At 39.5% G+C, this 18,517-nt stretch overlaps 1 protein-coding gene across 1 annotated transcript; it reads right to left on the reverse strand.

The window, feature by feature from the left end:
* Window positions 1-2,169: 2,169 nt before the first annotated feature.
* nr4a1 (nuclear receptor subfamily 4, group A, member 1) lies at window positions 2,170-6,864 on the reverse strand. The gene is made up of 7 exons (XM_044351686.1): window positions 6,759-6,864; window positions 5,008-5,806; window positions 4,752-4,881; window positions 4,473-4,636; window positions 4,182-4,384; window positions 3,855-4,033; window positions 2,170-3,333 (listed from the first exon to the last, which is right to left on the reverse strand). Exons 2-7 carry the CDS (start codon window positions 5,794-5,796, stop codon window positions 3,077-3,079), a joined length of 1,722 nt encoding a protein of 573 aa, XP_044207621.1. The 5' UTR covers window positions 5,797-5,806; window positions 6,759-6,864; the 3' UTR covers window positions 2,170-3,076.
* Window positions 6,865-18,517: the final 11,653 nt, after the last annotated feature.

Raw genomic sequence — 18,517 nt, forward strand, 5'->3', positions numbered from 1 at the left:
TTTCATTCTTGGAGCGTTTCTCTGCTTTTATGTGTCTTTTCCTCCTTTGTTCATAAGCCCTCATATTTTGTTCTCTGTTCAATTTGCTCGTTCTCACTGCTGACCCTGTTTTGATGTGGGGGTGGGTTTAGTGACCATAAACCATGTTTTCATGGTTCCTAGGAGATGAAACCTAATGACTTTGGTGATCCCCTGATTTCTCCACTAATTCCACCATGAGTTTGACATTTTTGGTTTTGAGTAAAATATCTTAGCAATTATAGGATGGATTGCTATGAAATATGATAGATATACACGTCTCGCTCAGAATGATTTGTAATAACCTTTGTGATCTGCTGACCTTTAACCGAGCGCCATCATCAGGTAAACTGCAGCGTTTTCTGTTGGCTCAGTCAGTCCCCCTCATCATTCCTGAGCATCATTACCTTGCTGTAATCATTCCTCCTGTTCATACTGGCTATTAAAAGATCCCCTTCAAATGCACTTCAGATAAACTTTAAAATACATTTTTGCACACAGAGAGAGGCTTGTGGATTTTAAATTGTAAGTGCATTATGAAGGGACCTTCTGATTACAGCAACAAAAACCTATTTCAATGACTATTGTTTTAAGACTCACTTGAAAAATTATGAACCTGTCCTTTAATAGTGGATGTAAGATGCCCACATGCTATGAACAGGTGCACCTGAGTAATCTGTAATTTATAAACTGTATAATGTATGAGTCCTTTATAGCCCTGATGTGTAGCAGAATTTCCATAATATTTACTTCATGCATTACAAGATATAAATTCATACACACTCACACACATGCATGTGTGAATGCAGCACTACACAATGATGAAGTAGTCTGAGTCACTTGAGACCGGACAGGGAATTCCACCGCCATCTAAAAAGAGACCAGTACATAACTGGGAGGGAGGTGGAAGGGGGAACATTTTTCAGCAGTATTTTCTGATCTGTTGCCAAAGAAGAAGATACACTTGACTCAGGCTTACAGGCAGCTGGCACAGTATGATACTCAGCACAGCCACACAATGGAAGAATAAACAGTAGATAAACTTACTTAAAGGAGCAGTCTGTAGAATTTAGTGGCATCTAGCAGAACGGACTTGGCAGAAATTGAATATAATGTTCATAAGTATGTTTTAATTAGTGTATAATTTCATGAAAATAAGAATTGTTGTGTTTTCGTTAGCTTAGAATGAGCCCTCTATATCTACATAGGGAGCGGATCCTCCTCCACGGAGACCACCATGTTGCCCCGCCATGTTTCTACCACTAAATCTTACACACTGGTCCTTTAATATAGAGAAAGAAATATAGCCTTGAAAAGACAGGGCCACTGCTGACGCAGTGTCGACTGTCGAAGTTTATATAAATGGTAGAATGTTAACACCCACCTCCCCCAGCCTCCACCCTTGCGTGTGAATCTGTGAAATCGCCCATGCTCATTTTCAAATATATGCTGATTGAGACAGTTTTAGCTTCAACAGCTAACAGCAGCTAACAAAAATTACTTCTGGCTTGTTTAAATGTCATCCCACTTCATTTGTCTTCTTCTCAGTATTATTATTATTATTATTATTATTATTATTATTATTATTATTATTATTATTATTATTATTATTATTATTCTCTGGCCAGGGGATGCCACTGAGCAACTCCTGCTCTCCGGCCTCACACATCCACTCCAAGCGTGGTGCAGCAGAGCAGAAAGCTCAATCCCCCATTGTGATGAGCTTGGTACTGGGGACCCAGCTGAGCAAGCCCCTGGCAGATCTGAGGGTGCGGAGGATTGTGGTATGAGCAGTTCCTTAGATAGGGACTCATATGTCCATTTGTAGTCAACCCTGAATGAGACAGGGAGCCAGGACAATGAAAACAGAATTGGTGTTTATATGTTTGTGTTTTCGCACTCTCATCAGGAGTTGGATGTTCCTGCCAGGGATCCCTGTGAAGAGCAGTAGTCCAGTCTTGAGGAGATAAATGCATGGACAAATTTCTCTGCTTCTCTGCTTTAGAGATGTTTTTGAAATGGTAGAAAGTGGTTTTGCATAGATGTCTTACATGGTCATCAAAAGTCAGGTGAGGGTCAAACCTAACACCCAGATTAGTGACTGGACGGGGGGAATGATTATGACAAGAAAAACCTATTTCAATGTTAATCTGGACACTTGAGTATTGTTTTAATGCAGACTTGTTCAGCGTAAAGATAAGAAAAGCAGTTGGTATATGCAGTTCTACATTTTATTTCATGTTTTGCTGCAATAAAAGATCATCTCTTAGTATGTAAAAATAACAGGCACAAAACAACAATACATTTCCCCACACTGTCAAATACAGTTCATGAGGCAATAACACCAGCAGGTTTAAAACAAATTTGAAATAATTTACAAAGAAGACCAGTGTATAAGACTGTACTGGATGATAAACAATATGTTAGCTGCTCAATGTCTATTCATGATACATGAATGATACTACTGAATAATTCTGTAGGTTTAACTTATTCGATTATCACCAAAAATATATGGTGGTATTGAATATAAAGCAACCTGGAGCTCTGAGTGACTGATGCTTCTATGTTGACCATTTTTTAATAACTCAGCAAAGGATACCACAATAATGCTTTGTCTGATATTTTATGTGCAATTTACAGTCATCCAAATCACAGAAAAGATTGTAACAAAAAAAAAACCAAAAGAAAAAAACAATTGTGCTCATTACAGCCTTGAAATGATGGCGCAAATATTATTTGTATTCACTTTGTTACTGTTTGGAAAGTGTGATCATCTTCCCTCCATCAGAAATGTTTCCATTCATGGCATCTTGTTGTATGTAAACAGTCACCTTTTGGTCCATGAGCTGGCCTGTCTAATTTCATCTGGAGAGTACACAATTTCCTGGTGATGCCCGACATACATGTTTTTTTCCCATAAGTTTTATAATTCAATCATTTTATATTTCAGAAGTAGCCCTTTTCCCCTGGAGATGAATAATCCTTCATTATTCTTCTTAGGCTGTTGCAGGTTCACTCCAGATTTTATACCACAGATGGTCAGTCTCACATCGCACACTCAAAACGGAAGCGTATCCATGAAGATTTTTTCCACAATCGGTGGTGGAGGAACTAAATCTTCTAATTTAAGGTAAAAAATGCGTTGGAGGCCTTGAGTGCACAGAGTCCTGAGCTCGGGCAACTTCCCCAGCAGCCTGGACAGATAATTGGGCCGCAAGGAGTCAGAAGCGCAACCAGAGACATGATCTTTCAGGCAGGTGATGAGCTGGTTCTGCAGGTCCTCCACACGTTTGGACTCCTTGAGACCATGTCGGTCTACAGAGGAAAATAAGATACATGTTGAGAATGAGCTTTATGCGTCATTATTATGACTGCAACCAAATAATACACACTCCAAACTTTTAAATCATGCACTGACTAATCTGTTTCCCATTTGCTCATTTGATTTTAATCAGATTAAAAAAGAGCACAACTAAGTATTGTATTTGGAAAATCTTTATATGATACATGAACGTTATTTAGTGGACTATTGCACCACTAAAATGGACTTGCATTAGTGTTGTTACTGCGGCTACAGTGGAACAATTCCTTGCTTTAAATGTAAACCTGTGTCGTGGTTATGTTTAGTCTGCTGTGATATATTGCTACTTCTCTGTGTTATATGTGAGGTCGTGTTACATTTTGTCATACACCTGTTGTGCCAATCCTTGTGTTACATAACTGCCTTGTTTTGTCCACACCAATGAAACCAGATTCCTCAAGCAAACTGTTGCTCTGCCTCTATAAAAGTAACTCTTGATATTTCCTCTTCTGCTCGGTGTGTCAAAGGCTCTTACCGGTGATTATGACCAGGGCTGTTAGGCAGGAGAAAGAGGAGACGTCCAGCTTCATGCGATGGAGGCTTTGAGAAAACTCCAAAATAGAGTCAATCCAGTCCCCGAACCCTCGGACACATTGCGTCTTGTGAAGCACGGCCCCGTTGCAGAAGATGAGCTTGTCCATTTCAGCATTAGACCTTCAAAAGACAAAATGATACATGTTGTTGATTTGATCAATGATTTGATTGATTTTACATTTAGGTTGTATATATGAATAAATATTTTGAAATTCAACGGTGCAAAAATACATGTCAGTTTGTCATCATTGTCTTCAGTTGGACTCACCGATATGCAAGACGCAGGATGAAGAGTTCAACAAACGCAGACTCCAGCAGCAGTTCCTGGTCTTCTGAGCAGAAATCAGAGAAACCTGGGATGCTCTTTGACCACTTCCTGATCACCTCCATGGAGGCCGTGAGTAAGTCGTAGAACTGCTTGATGTCATTAGCATCCTCTTTCTGGTTTGGACTGACTTCTGTCTCATCATACTGAAATTATAGACAGTTTCCTCATGTAAGTGGCCAATTAAACTACTCCAAATAAACTGAAAAAAAAGGGATTGTGTTTTTTGCCTACCTTGGAATAGTCCATTTTCCCAACACTGGGGTTTGAGTCGATGTGGGCCCTCACAAGTGAAGCAATCATGCTCACTGGAGACACTGTGGTTGCCACATCCTGGACAACTTTAGGCTTGGAAGGCAGGCGACCTCTCCGTCCTTTCAGGCTATCCGTCCTTACAACTGGAAAAATGGTGACACCGATGTTAACTGGGAAATCACCCCGTGTTTCCTTTTGATGTGAAATTGGAAAATTGCAAATTCTACCCTGATTCATTGGTGTTTCCACTGAACTCACCTTCCCTCACCATGCCCACGGCTAGACACTTCTGGAAACGGCAGAACTGGCATCGATTCCGCCTCCTCTTGTCCACAGGACAGTCTTTGTTGGCAAGGCAGACATACTTGGAATTCTTTTGTACTGTACGCTGTGAAATAAAAAGAAGAATTGTTGAAAAAGACTGTAAAAGACTGGCAACTTCAGTTAGGGTAACACATTTTTGCATTGCAAAGTTATATGTTTCTAAACTGGCTGCACAGGCAGATCTGATTACCTTGAAAAAACCCTTGCATCCCTCACAGGTGCGGACCCCATAGTGCTGACAGGAGGCGTTGTCCCCACACACAGCACAGCAGCCCTCGTTTCCATTCGGACTTTTTAATTTGGGTGATAAGCTCCCGTCCAGCTGGTCAGTGCCATCTTGGCTACATGCCTGCTCCATCGCCAAGGCGGGGAAGGTGAGTGTGGATGCGTGAGGATGGGTCAAAGTGAAAGGGTCCTGCTCTCTTAAGTGGGGCTGACCCAAATGAGACATGTCTTCCACAGACCCTGAACTAAATGTAAAGAAAGAGGGCGCATGTGGCACTGAGGTCTCCTCAGCTGCCCAGTATCCTGGACTGGGTGAGTATGGACCGAAAGCTGAGTCCCAGGTGGGTGCATGTTGACTCTGGAAACCGGGGGTTGAAGGAGACGAGGCTGATGCTGGGCTGCCGAAATAATCAGACCCACCGGGAGACACGGCCTCATCCGGGTAACTCAGCGTGAACGCTCCAGGGTAGCAGCCGTAAACCTGGAGGTCATCTAACTTGAATGGGGTCTCTGGGCCTGATGATGGCGTGATGTGGGCAGGGGTCGTAGTGAACTGGCATGAATATGCGTCAAAGTCGCCCCCCTGAGTGCCCACCAGGGAGCTAATGCTTGGCAAAGATGGAGCAGAGAGGTGGTCCCGTGGGCTGCTCATATCCACAGCCAGCCTGGAGATGAAGTCTGTGTTCTGGAGTTCTGAGCTGCCAAGGCTGTTGTCATAAGGCTGGGATCCATGCTGGGGGTGTATGCAAGTCATGGCTGCAAGACTGAAAAAGATCACAAATATTAGAGCTTGTTTTTCTGAAATGTAACTTTATCTTAAACCTTCAAGCCATGGCCAAATAACCTGCAAGAGGTCAAAAATGATGGGCCTTTGCTGTGTGGTAGTTTGATTAAGTACAAATCAAATTAACATTACAGTATCCTCCATGTAAGCACAATATCAACTGAAATAAATTTTTCAACAGGGCCTGAAGATTAGAAAATAATGCAGATCCCTCCTTTAGATCCTTATAATATCAGTGTGTAATGTGCATTAGTGATGCACATTCCCAAATAAAGTTAAATTTAAATATATTTAACCTAAATTCAGTTATAATAAACCAATAAGCCAATGGGTCTGAGAACCTGAGGTTAGTTGACAAACTGCACATAAATGAATCAGCATCTGACATTTAATGAGAAAACCTGGAAAGTTATTTGCTCTTAATAGCAATAGTCATATATCTTCTCAAATATTAATGTGTAGTAGCCTATATATAGTCAGGTGCACATGACTGGAGTGTAGGATTGACTTTCAGACAGGGGCACATGTCACATACTGCATGGAAAACACTCTCTGGTACACATTAAACTTAATTCTACAACTTAAGTTCATTGCTGCACAGCTATGAAACAAATTTTTTTTTAAATCTGAAAATCGATTTGTGCAAAGTAGCCTCACTTTTAAATCTAAACTAAGCTATTTTTCTATTGCAAAAACAGTTTCAGTTTGTATATCCATTGAGCTTTGAGACATGCAGGAGCTTTGGATATAGCACTCGTACATATAACTTTTGGTTTTCTTCTCTATAAATGAGAAGGGGGCGGCTGCTTTCCGTCCGCTTTAAAGTCTTTCTGATGCCCAGGTGTCCATATCGCTGCAGTTGTAATAACATAAACATTTAAAAATAAGTATACAGTATTAAAAAATCGTAATATTTCGTAAATATTTCTTACCTGTTAGGCCCGTCTAAAAATGTGTTTAACTGTCTGTACTCCACAAACAACAGTCAGTCATCTTCAGTGTTTCCCAGCTGAGCAGCAGTCCCTCCGCGCTCGTCTTTTCAACACTTTTATAGCTTGAGCGTTATTGTATCCATGACGTCAGAGAAAGGTTTCCATACATGGTTGCGCGGTGGGCGGGGAGATTTCCAACCTCCAGCCAATCAGCGCACGTCTTCGAGAGAATAGTCGCTTGATGACGCACTCCGGGATTCCGTTGACGCGCGTACGGCGAAGAACCGCAGCATTGTCCTCCTGACAGACACTGACACACACACACACACGCTCACACACATACACACATGCACATACACACACACACACATACACACACACACGCATACACACACACACACACAGTCTCTGCTAAATAAAAACTCGATAAAGCTGAATAAAACTTCGATATTGTGAGCAGGAAGGGGCTGATTAGGAAGGCTGATTACATAGTCACAAATAAATTGTGCAACTAACCACAAGAGTGTCTTTGTTATATGGTAACAGTATGTCTCGTTGATAAAATGGAAACATGATTTCATCATTTATAAACAGGAAGTCACAGTAACTTAGAGGTTTTTCTAAGAGAAAGGGCTATCTTTGTCTTTTGTGGAGAGAGAGAGAGAATTAATTTAAAAAAAAAAAAAAAAGATTATGTGGTGTGTAGCCTACCATAGAATTGATATTACCTTACAAACTACCAGCAGCTGCCTAAGCCAGGTGCCTGTAAGTACAAGAGCCCAAAAAGCTCTAGGTTTAGTGTGTGTGAACTGGTTTGTGCCAATTCAATTAAAAATTTGTTTGGGTATATGCTCCAGTAAAAGCACAATATCCACTTGCACGAGAGACTTTAGTTGGGTCATGTTTTATTACCTAACTATGCTGAAGAGAGTTCCTGTGTCTAAATATAACTGTAAGACATTCACTTTAGAGCTTCTATTTAGCATATTCCTAAATTAGCTTGTGTTTAACCAAGTTACCACACAGCAAATCTGGCAGTAGTCAGGTAATATTGCACAGACAGTGAGTGTATTTTTGTGTAATTTCATTTTTATTCCCTGTTGTTTCATGATCTCTGTTTGTTTTTAACTACTGTTTGTTAGTTGTTTCTTCTTTTCTGTTAAGCACTTTGTAACTTTGTCAAGAAAAGTGCTATATAAAGACAGTTTATTGTACACTATTTGTCCGTACATATACATGAGTTGGACACAAAACCACTTGTACAACACTGACTCCATGGAGCTTATAATGTTGACTTATTTGAGATTGTCACACGTGCTACTTCAATGTGACATTTTAGGGTAATACTTTTGTTTATATCTGTCATGTAAAGTAGATACGGTCCCGTCAGAAACCACAATAAAACAAATCATGAACTTTTGACTACTAGTTACTTGGAGGCCAACATTTATTTTCACAGATAAACAATCTTCAGACTGTTGTGTTTTCTGAAATGTTGTTGTGTTTTGCACCTCCAGGCCACCGTAGCATAGTGCTTCTATTTAGCATATTCCTAATTTCATTTTTGTTTAATTAAATTACCACACAGCTAATCTGGGGTCAGGTAGTATTACTAGTATTGCACTGAGAGTAGGGAGACCAGGGGCCCAGCAGGTTACTTATTCCAGGCATGAACAAGAGTTAGACACAATACCACCTGTAAAACAAAGACAATTATTGTACTCATGATGATAATCATCTTTCTACAGCTTATAATGTTGAATTATTTGAGACTGTCAGACATGCTACTTCAACATGCTACCTTTAATAGTTAATCTTTTGTAAAGTTGTATACCAGCATATATCGTAGTATGTTCTTTTAAAGGTGTCTATATGTTTCTCATGCTCCTGTCAGAAACTACAATAAAACAAAGCATGAAATTTTGACTACTTAGAAAACGTACACAAATATACTTTTTTCAGGCCTTCTCTGAGATCTCTCTGTGCATCTCTGACCTTTACCTCTCTTCCCACCTGGACTTTTAGTTTTCTAAAAGCATTTTTGAACCCCCAGCGGTTTCACTAATGATGTGTTAACTGCCCCTGAATGTCATTCATAAACTCCTGTTGGGAGGAAGAGCTTTGTCACAAGCTGGTGCAAGAGAGGAAGTAGGACACACGCGTCTGGAGACAAATCAAGCTGACCTTGTCATTATGGAAATGCTGCAGGCTTTAATAAAGGGAATCCTCATCCTTGTTCAAGGCTGTTCTCGTAAAAAGAGACAGGTGCGATCAGCTTCAGGAAGAAATTTTGGGACAGTACACATTTTGTCTGTGCAGCCTGTGGTGGAAACTAATCATCCTCCCATTGGAGTCTTTTTTTTTTCCTGTGAATGACTGGGCACCTGTGATGTCATGCCAGTACAGGCTGGACCTCCCTGCTGCACAGAAACTGATTTCACTGGTTATCTGATCTGGATTATCAGACACAGCCTCTTCCTGCCAAAAATGACAATCATTTTGTGACATCAACAGGATCCTTTCTTTGGATCTTTTACTCAGATGTCAGAGAACAACTTCAAGTTATTTAGTGGACGGACAAAGTTGTTGCCAGTACAAAAACAGTTCAGCTATATTGCTGAATTTACTGTATCTGTGTGTGTACCAGTATGTGGGTTGTAAAGTTGTAACCCACTCAAAATAGCCTATAACCAGGGTGAGTCTTTTTCCCATCTGCAGTAGCTATTTTAGTCCAGCAGACAGTAGTGGTGGCGCTGCAGAGAGGAAATATCAACAGGGTTTCCCAGTTAGAGCGAGTCCCCAGGAACAGCAATGGGCTTTGAAGCCAATTTGACATAGTGGCCAAACTGTGTAATTACAACGTCACATGATGCTATTGGGCCCAAAAAGACTTTTTCCCATAGACTTACATTGTGAAAGAGATGTCTGTAAATCAGCGGATACATTTTCATGAGCGTTACAACCCCCACAAAATGATTTGTTTCACTGTCAGAATTTGATCCATTCGGTCTGATAACATTTGGAAAGTCTAGAAGAGCCACACAATTGAATAGTTTTATCCCCATTCAGGTTAGCCAGAGGACTAAACCACAAGTCACTAGTGCACATGATCTATGGGCCCCATAGATGCAGAAGCTATGTGTAAGAAGTCCAACTCTTTTGGCCTCATGTGCAACTGAGCAACTTTCATGAGAATGAATGGGGCCCCGCCTCCGACGCTGTATCCAGTTCTCTTCATACATCCATGGGTTAGAGAGAGAGTAGACAACAGAACAGTAGCGAGCTAAAGCTGAGGGGAAATTACCCATGACTCCCTTTCCAAGCATGTAGGAGAACCTATGGCAGCTGCAAAAACTCATGAATAATGTGAAAGGCCCTCTCTAGAGCCAGTGTTTGGTTTGTCCATTCTGGGCTACTGTAGAAACATGGCGGTGCAACACGGCAGCTCCGTGGAAGAGGACCCACTCCCTATGTATATAAAGGGCTCAGTCTAAGCTAACAAAAACACAATTCTTATTTTCAGGTGATTATACACTAATTAAAACATACTTATGAATATTATATTCCATTTCTGACAATATTTATGTCAATAGATTCCCTAAATCTTACACATTAGTCCTTTAAAGGTTCTTCTGAACGAAATCTGTCCCAAACTGGGTTACAAGGAGTAACTGGTTGAAATTCTGCCATGATTAATGATTATATTTTCCATTCTCCCATGAGTGTTTGATGAGTATTTGCCATTTTCACATTGTGCGGATAAGTGCTGAGTTCTCACCACAGATCATTTAAAGGAAAAAACACACTACCTGGGTAGATGAACATTGGTTTTGTTTGATTTGGTTTGTTATTTTCTCAGAGCTCTGAATTGTTTATTTCGTTTGTTTTCTCCTCAACCTGGGTTGGTTGAAAGGGCAAAGAAAAGACACTAAGTTCGCCAACTTAAAGGATAGCATGAGAGGAAAAAAAAACAAGACCTGAACTGACTAATAAACTGATCTGAAACTATTTGGCCTAAGGGAGATTTTGTGGTACCATGTTCAGTATTACTGTTAAATAAATGTTCCAGGTAAGCTAAGTAGGTGTTGTGGTATTGTCATTCCTCTACTCCTCCTAGAAAAGCACGCCTACAATGTGATATGAGAGAGAAATGCAGCCTTTACAGTTGTATGCAAAAGTGTGGGCACCCCTCGACAAATAACATATTTTGGTGATTTTTTTAATTGAAAAGATGTAAACACAGCCTCTCTAGGATATGGAACATAAAACACAACATGTTCAGCAGTCATTAATGCATTGGTGTAATGTTTCCTGTGCAACTGGCTGCAACTCAACCCCGAATCATGATAGATCCACCTCCATGCGTAACAGTTGGCAAGGTGTTCATTTCATGAAATGCTGCACCTTTTTTTCTCCAAACATACTTTTGCTGCTTGTAGGGTTGGGTCGGTTTCCGGTTTTGCCAATTCTGTCTAGTATACAAGCTTAAACTGGTATGATTATATGCAAACCGAGTGAACCGGCATTTGTCATTATCAGACGTTCTGGCAAATTAAAAAGTAGCCTACATCAGCAACTTTTGCTGACGGTGCTAATTCCAACTTGTATTGCATTAATAATAAGCAATATGACAGCGTAATTAACGTAATATTGTGTTTTTTGATAAATGGAGCTACTAGAAAAAAAAAAGATTGACAGGCCGTGCTGAGCCCAAATGGCAACCTCCGGGACTGAAAAATGAAGCCAATAGACAGAGGTGCCAAAAACTGCAGTTCCTTGAATGGCCACTTGAGGCTGGCTCCAAAAGCGAGTCAATCTGCATAGACCCCCATGCTAAAATACCAAACTTTACAACAGAAGTAATGTTTACAGCCTGATACAAAAAACAGTTTTGGTCTCTGTAGCTAATTTCCCCTTTAAATTTTATTAAGACGTAAAGTTATGAATAATTAAGGACATGGCTGCTTTGAGTGACAGGTCGCTAGCCGCTAGGTGGCTTGTTTTAGCAACCAGGCTTCATTTGGCCTGCTTCAGCTCCACCTCTTTGTCCATTTTGGATTAGCTGGGAGTTAGATGGAGTCAGGCACTGCCAAGATGGCGACAGCCGGAGCCGCCCACTTTGAGCTTCAAAACCGCTCTTCAAAAACCAGTGGGTGGTCTCACAGTGGCTACGTCCATATTTTTTTATGGACGTATATGACTGAGGCCATCAAATTTCAGTGGACCAATCAAAGGTGGGTGGGGGGGAAGACAATGCACACCGTGTGTTGTTTATTAGAAAGTTCATGTGTTTTGGGGGTGATGAGACGTCAACATTTTGGATTTGAAGCTGTTGAAAGAGGTGAGCATGCAGGCTTTAAATGGAACATAAAATATGGGCTACAAGCTGTAGGCGTAAAGCATTTCTCATGTACTTGCAGCTGGACATTTTAACTGATACTTTCTGTTTCACAGTTACACTGTGGAAACTTCAAGCTGGCAACACCTTGCTATCTTCTTGTAGCCTCCCCCTGCAGTGTGGGCATCGACTTTCATTTTCTTACACAATTGCTTAGAGGAATCCATTGTTGCTGAGTGTTTGCACAATGTTTGAAGAGTCAGAGGATTTGTAGAGTTTTGAAACTGGCATCAGCTGACATTTCCTAATGACAATTGTTGACTTGCCTCAGGCCTAATGAGCTGATTAAGGTCTGAGACGTTGTAAAAAGAATCTGAGATCTCTTAGGGTGCCCGGACTTTTGCACATGCCACAATGTTTTCATTTATTTATTTATTTTTGTCCAATTTATGACATAAAAAGTATCTGCATTAATGTTTGCTGAAAATATTGTGTTTTGTGTTCCATGTCCTAGGGAGGCTGTGTTTACATCTTTTCAATTTAAAAAAAAATCAAAATATGTTATTTGTCAAGGGGTGCCCAAACTTTTGCATACAAATATATGTGCAACTGTTCACACACACACACATACTCACACATCACATACTTGTTATGTATTATCACGTGTGCATGGCCAGAGCTCCACCCACCACCTGTTGCTCCTTCAGGGAGCTATTTTTGTGTCGAGAAGATGTTTGTCATTGTGGAGAAATCCTCTAGTTCTTCAGTCCAAACTTGTCGTGCCATGAAAACATCGTCTGGTGGGATTTCAGCTGTTTAACATCTCATTTCAAATCTACAGGCTGCCAGGAGAACTATCAGGGGTTCCATGAGGGAGTTAAGCATTGTGACAAGACTGATAACAGATGAGAGCGCTGCACACAAAGTGTTTCATCAGATAGACTGACTTGAGCTCCAACTTTTATAGCTGGAGAAAAGGCTGTTAGAGCTGTTGAAGTCAGTTATCTATTAGATCCGTGATAATTTGCATACAAATGTAAATGAGGCAGAGATGATGCTATCAGTAGTGCTTTGCATCTTTTTCCAAACTTTAGAGGATTCCACTGCATATGCACAATTGTTGATTTTAGCTCTGCGTGTAAGACATTGCAGCTTCATTCACTGATTTGGAAGTTAATAGAGTTTTAAGTCTTTATTGTGAAGTGTCATTAATTCCTGACCAGCTATACCCAGCAGGTCAGTGTATGAACACGCTCCAGGGATGTGTCATCCCCCCTGTCCTTTCCAGATTGTATAATAATGAGTGTCAGCATTTACTCAGAGTGACAACACACTGCCAGTACGCGACACGAGTAAAGCAACACCTGTCTCTTTTAGGACCAGCAGATACATTTGTGTCTGACACAGCTCATATTCTGTACTCAAAATATCAGCTTCTCCCAGCAGGCAGAACATCGGGAACTCTCAGTGACCGGGTTCAAACATGCCTTTGTGCCTACTGGCCTCTTCATGCTAAGCAGTGACATAAATGGCTTTATGGGGTGTGCAAGGTATGGATTGTTTGGATCTTTGCAACATGATATGGAGTCATGTTTGTGTACGTGTGCGCTTGTGGCCTATTTCCTTGGCTGGCAATTTTCTATATTCTTCTTATTGTCAACAAATGCCACGTGCAGAGCCAAACTAATAATGAACTCATCCTGCTTATTTTATTGTGTGTGTATCTAAAGTCTGTTATATCTTATCCATCTGTGTCATGGACCTCTATTGCTCTCCATTGCCAACTATTACAAACAGGTCAGTGAGCCACACTGCTGTACTGGGTGACATATTCCTTCATTATGAAGAGACTGATTACTGTAGCTACTGTAGCTAATCCATAACAGTTGAGATATTTCATTTGATAAGAGGAAACTTTGACCTGCTGGTGGTGCTACATGAAAAGTTTGGGGATCACCAAAGTAATTAGGATACGTCCTCTGGGCACCATACATATCTGTTCCAAATTTCATTGCAATCCATCCGGCAGTTGTCAATATTTTTCTCTTAAACCCACAAATATCAACCTTTATGGTGGCGCTATAAAAGTCAGGGGATCACCAAAGTCATTAGGATTTATCCTCTGGGGACCATGAATGTCTGCACAAAACTTCAGGGTAATCTATCCAATAGTTGTTGAGATGTTTCAATCTGAACCAGAGTGGTGGACCGACTGACCGACCAACGTCGCCTTTACTAGAGCCACGTCGATAGCATGATTAAAAAGTCTTGGTACAACCATACGACCATTCTTTCAAAACATTTTTGCTCCTTTGTTGTTTTGATGATGGTGGTGGAGAGCACCATCACGCTGCAAATTCTCCCACAAATGTTCAGTTGCATTCATTATTCAAGATTCATGATTCAAGATTTAGTTTATTGTAATTTTCTTGTGTATTTGCATACACACATATACATACACACAAACCCCCCAAAATGCTGTTCCTCCCAGCCCACAGCAGTGCAACAACAACAGAAAGGATAAATAAAGTACATGTCTTAGTTCGATGTAGAAAGTTCTTGCATGTAAACGAGTGACCAGCACTGATGGGCGAGTTATATAATCCATTTTGCTGTCCAGAGAACAAACATTTGGTAGCATGACTGTTGGAACTGCCGGTTTGTATAAGTTAACAGTTAGCCTAGCTTGCACTCCTCCTTGCTTGCCCAGCTTCCGCGTCCTGTCACGCCGCTTTCAATATTTCCTCTCCAGCGCAGCTCGAGTCAAAGCTGTGGTCTCCTTTGGTCCCACTGGGTATAGCAGATCAAGCACGCTCAGCTAATTTAGCTCCCAGCCAGTATTTCTTGATCTCCTCATTTATAAGTTTTATAAGTTGTTCCTTTAATTTGTGACTGATTTGTATTTCCCAAATGGGAGAAATAAAGTTGATCATATCCATAACAGCATATTATTGTTGAGATATATCTTGGGCAGATATGATCTCACAGTCATACTTGTACAAGAATAAGTAGGAAGAGACTTTTTTGTTAATACCTGTAAGACAGGAAGGATTTGTCTAATTTTCAATTCTGGTCATCTGTATCTCCACATTTCGACACATACAATCCATCAACATCACATATGGAAAATGTTGCAAAAAAAACAGAAAACACAGACCTTGAAATTTACATATTCTGAGAAGCTGTTGTACCCATGACGAAAACATGACTAGGTCTACTGTGACTCTTCCCCTTTTTTTTTTTTTTTTTTTTTTTTGATCAAACACGTGAGGCAGTTTTCTATCGCTCCCACATTCCTCCAGGAAGCTTAAGTCACCACTGTCCTTATCAGGTTCCACTTTCCAGGCTCAAATGAAAAGAGGATCACACATCACACTTTATAGACATCTCATATGCGTTCTCAACTTTTGCTGACATTTGCACCAACCAGAGGATGTATCACATACTGTTCATGCTCCATCTGGTGGTACAGTGTGGGAATATGACATTCAAGTGTAAATCCCATGTAGTTTGTTTGATCTTTACTGCACATTTGTTGCAAAAATAGACGTGTGGATTTGACAAGAAATCACACTTGGATTCTGGAAGTGGAAGACAAATAAGACCAGAGCGGGTGTTTGATATATTGGAGTTTAATCTTGTGCTGAGGTGCAAACAATTCGATATATTAACATTTTTAAAATTCATTCTCGGCCTTGGTAACAAAACAATCTCACCACAAACTCCTTCTGCTGAGCAAGATAGTGTGATACAATCAAAAGCTCCAGAACAGCCACCAATAAACCTTGAGGTGAGATTGTTTTGTGAACTGCTGTTTCAAAGGCGAAGAATCAACTTTCACTCTCAATTTCAGTAATTTCAGCATCCAGTAAGTGCTCAGAAAAATTTAAATTTGAACATCTACAATTGCATGACAGCTGAGCAAACATCATTTTCTGATGAAGTTCATGTGATGCAAAAGCTCCAGAACAGCTATGAATGGACTAACAATTAACAGTAATAGTGAATGAGTAATAGTGATGTTAGGACACATAAGAGATGATACAAGTAAGAGATAAATCCTCGACTGGTAGGCCTGTTTCACAGCAGACATTTTGACATGTCACAGTAGGAAAAGCACAGGTCTTAAATAATAAAATTTATGATTCCATTTACCTTTCTCAGTTTTCTCCGTTTTTGTTGTCACACTGTCATGGTTTACTGTAACACTTTAAAGAACTGAGCAATCGTTAATGTTATTAGTAACACCCGTGCTTTTCCTTTTATGACAAGTCAAAATGTTTGTTGTGAAAAGGCATTTTTTCCTCGTATTCAAAAAGGAAATGCTTTGACATTGTCCAGGAAATGTACTTAACGAAAAAAAATGACCTACTTTCAAGATTTTATATAAGATTTTACCATGTAAGGGAAGTGTTGAAAAGATTTAGGCTAAATATAGATTATATGTAATTATGGGAACAATATATTATTTGTTCTTCCAATGTACTCATTCAACTTTATTTAATAGAATTGGTAGAATTTTATAAATAGGAAAATTGGTACTTATCTGGGGATTGGTGTATATGATGTGATGCTGTATTTTGTGGTCAGTGGGACAGATAGCGATATTACCTACAGTATATAATTCACCTGCTGATCATTCTCAGTGAATTTCGCATTCACTTATCTAAATGGTCTGGCTCCAAACCTGCTTTCCTCAGTTTATTGTTGAATTAAACCAGTATTGCACCTTAATCCAAGATGTGAAGAACAAAAAAGCTGAGAAGACTTTCAATACTTTAAATGAAGTACATTTTATTTGAACTCTAAAAGGACTTACAATGATTGGACTTAAATGTACAATGTTTTTAACTGTTTTTGTATGACAATAATATAAAATAAATGAAATAAATAAAAAAAATTTGTGGGAGGAGAACTACTTTTTAAATAAAATATTTTTGACAGAAATTGAACCATTTGCATGACTCAAACAAGGCAAGGCAAGATTACTTGTATAGCACATTTCATACACAAGAGCGATTCAAAGTGCTTTATATAATGCATTAAAAACATTAAAAAAGAAAAACAATCTAAAAACATTAAAATGTTGATTAAAAGAATAGAAACATTTTTAAATGGAAATAAAAGCAGCCTAATTGTATGGAATAACTGGAACTGAGACTACATACAGTATGAGTATATGTATATGTGTAAATTATATGTATGTATGTATGTATATATATATATATATACTGTGCATGTCTGAGTACCCCAATGACAATTATTCACATGTTACTTACAGTACTTACAGTACATGTTACTGACGCCTCTGTAGCCATAAATCCAACACAGAGAGACTCAGAAAATGCTTCTTCCTTCAGGTCATTAGGATGTTGAACTCTGACCTCTGTATATCCTCGGCCTTGTCAGCACATTGTCCTCTGTGAATCCTCTGCAATTCCATGCATGTTTGCATATTTGCACTCCAGCATGTACAAAATCGCCTTAAAGCTGTGACATAGTATATTTTACATTTTTGTACAGGACAAATTGCACTACACACTACATACACACTGAGCATGTGACAAATGAAACTTTTCAATATTTGTCTCAAACCTGAAATGTAAACTAAATTAAAGAAATTAAAGAAAAAAGTGTTTGTATCTTCTGAAATCAAAGGTCATAACCTGATGTGCTCCACTTTACATTCACCATTTAAATTAAATGAACACCTTCAAAATTGTGCAAAAAGTGTGTGAAATAAATCGCCACTGGAGGGCAGCGTCCTAACATGAACTGAGTAACCTCATTTAATGTAATGCTCAGTGTCATATGAACTGAGAAGACAGGACACTGTGGCTCTATTTTTCTGTTTTTCAAGAATGTTTGGCCATTTAAAGGAGAGAATTTGTATTTCAGTGACTGACACACTGACTGGTGTTGGCTGGGTGATCAACAGCTGTGGAACATCATCAATATCAGCAGTATATTAGGCAATATTAGTTGTACTTAGTGAGTTATTTATGTATCATGCACAGGTAACACAACACAAAAAACATAATATGAACAGGAGAAAATAAAGAATAGCCGATAGTTGTATGTGGCAAACAAATATGACAATTGCTGCTAAGGTATAGCATAGAAATGGTGCAAGGAGCGACAAAGCTACAACATATAAAAGTCAAGTAGTTTGGCTCATGAAACAAGCTTTAAGCCTGAATTTAACAGAAGATTGTGCTGCAGATATGATTATTACTCCGCTGAGATCCTCTGAATTAAAGGATATTTGTTCTAAATCTTGGAAGATACAAATTATTTTCATGTCTGGTGTTATATTACTAAATTTGTCTCACAGAATTTCTATTAAAATCATTTTCATGTTGTAGGCACATACTGCAGTTACTGATGTGTTGGAATGAAAACATGAATTATTTCACAATCT

The sequence above is a fragment of the Thunnus albacares genome, chromosome 5 (assembly GCF_914725855.1).
Source record: "Thunnus albacares chromosome 5, fThuAlb1.1, whole genome shotgun sequence".
In the NCBI taxonomy this organism is placed as follows: domain Eukaryota; kingdom Metazoa; phylum Chordata; class Actinopteri; order Scombriformes; family Scombridae; genus Thunnus; species Thunnus albacares.

Excerpts from the sequence above, each read along its gene's own strand:
- nr4a1 (XM_044351686.1), bottom strand. The coding sequence starts at position 5,796 with ATGACTTGCATACACCCCCAGCATGGATCCCAGCCTTATGACAACAGC. Across the intron at positions 4,637-4,751 it reads CGTGGGCATGGTGAGGGAAG|TTGTAAGGACGGATAGCCTG; the intron begins GTGAGTTCAGTG and ends CCATTTTTCCAG. Across the intron at positions 4,034-4,181 it reads ATCCTGCGTCTTGCATATCG|GTCTAATGCTGAAATGGACA; the intron begins GTGAGTCCAACT and ends TGTCTTTTGAAG.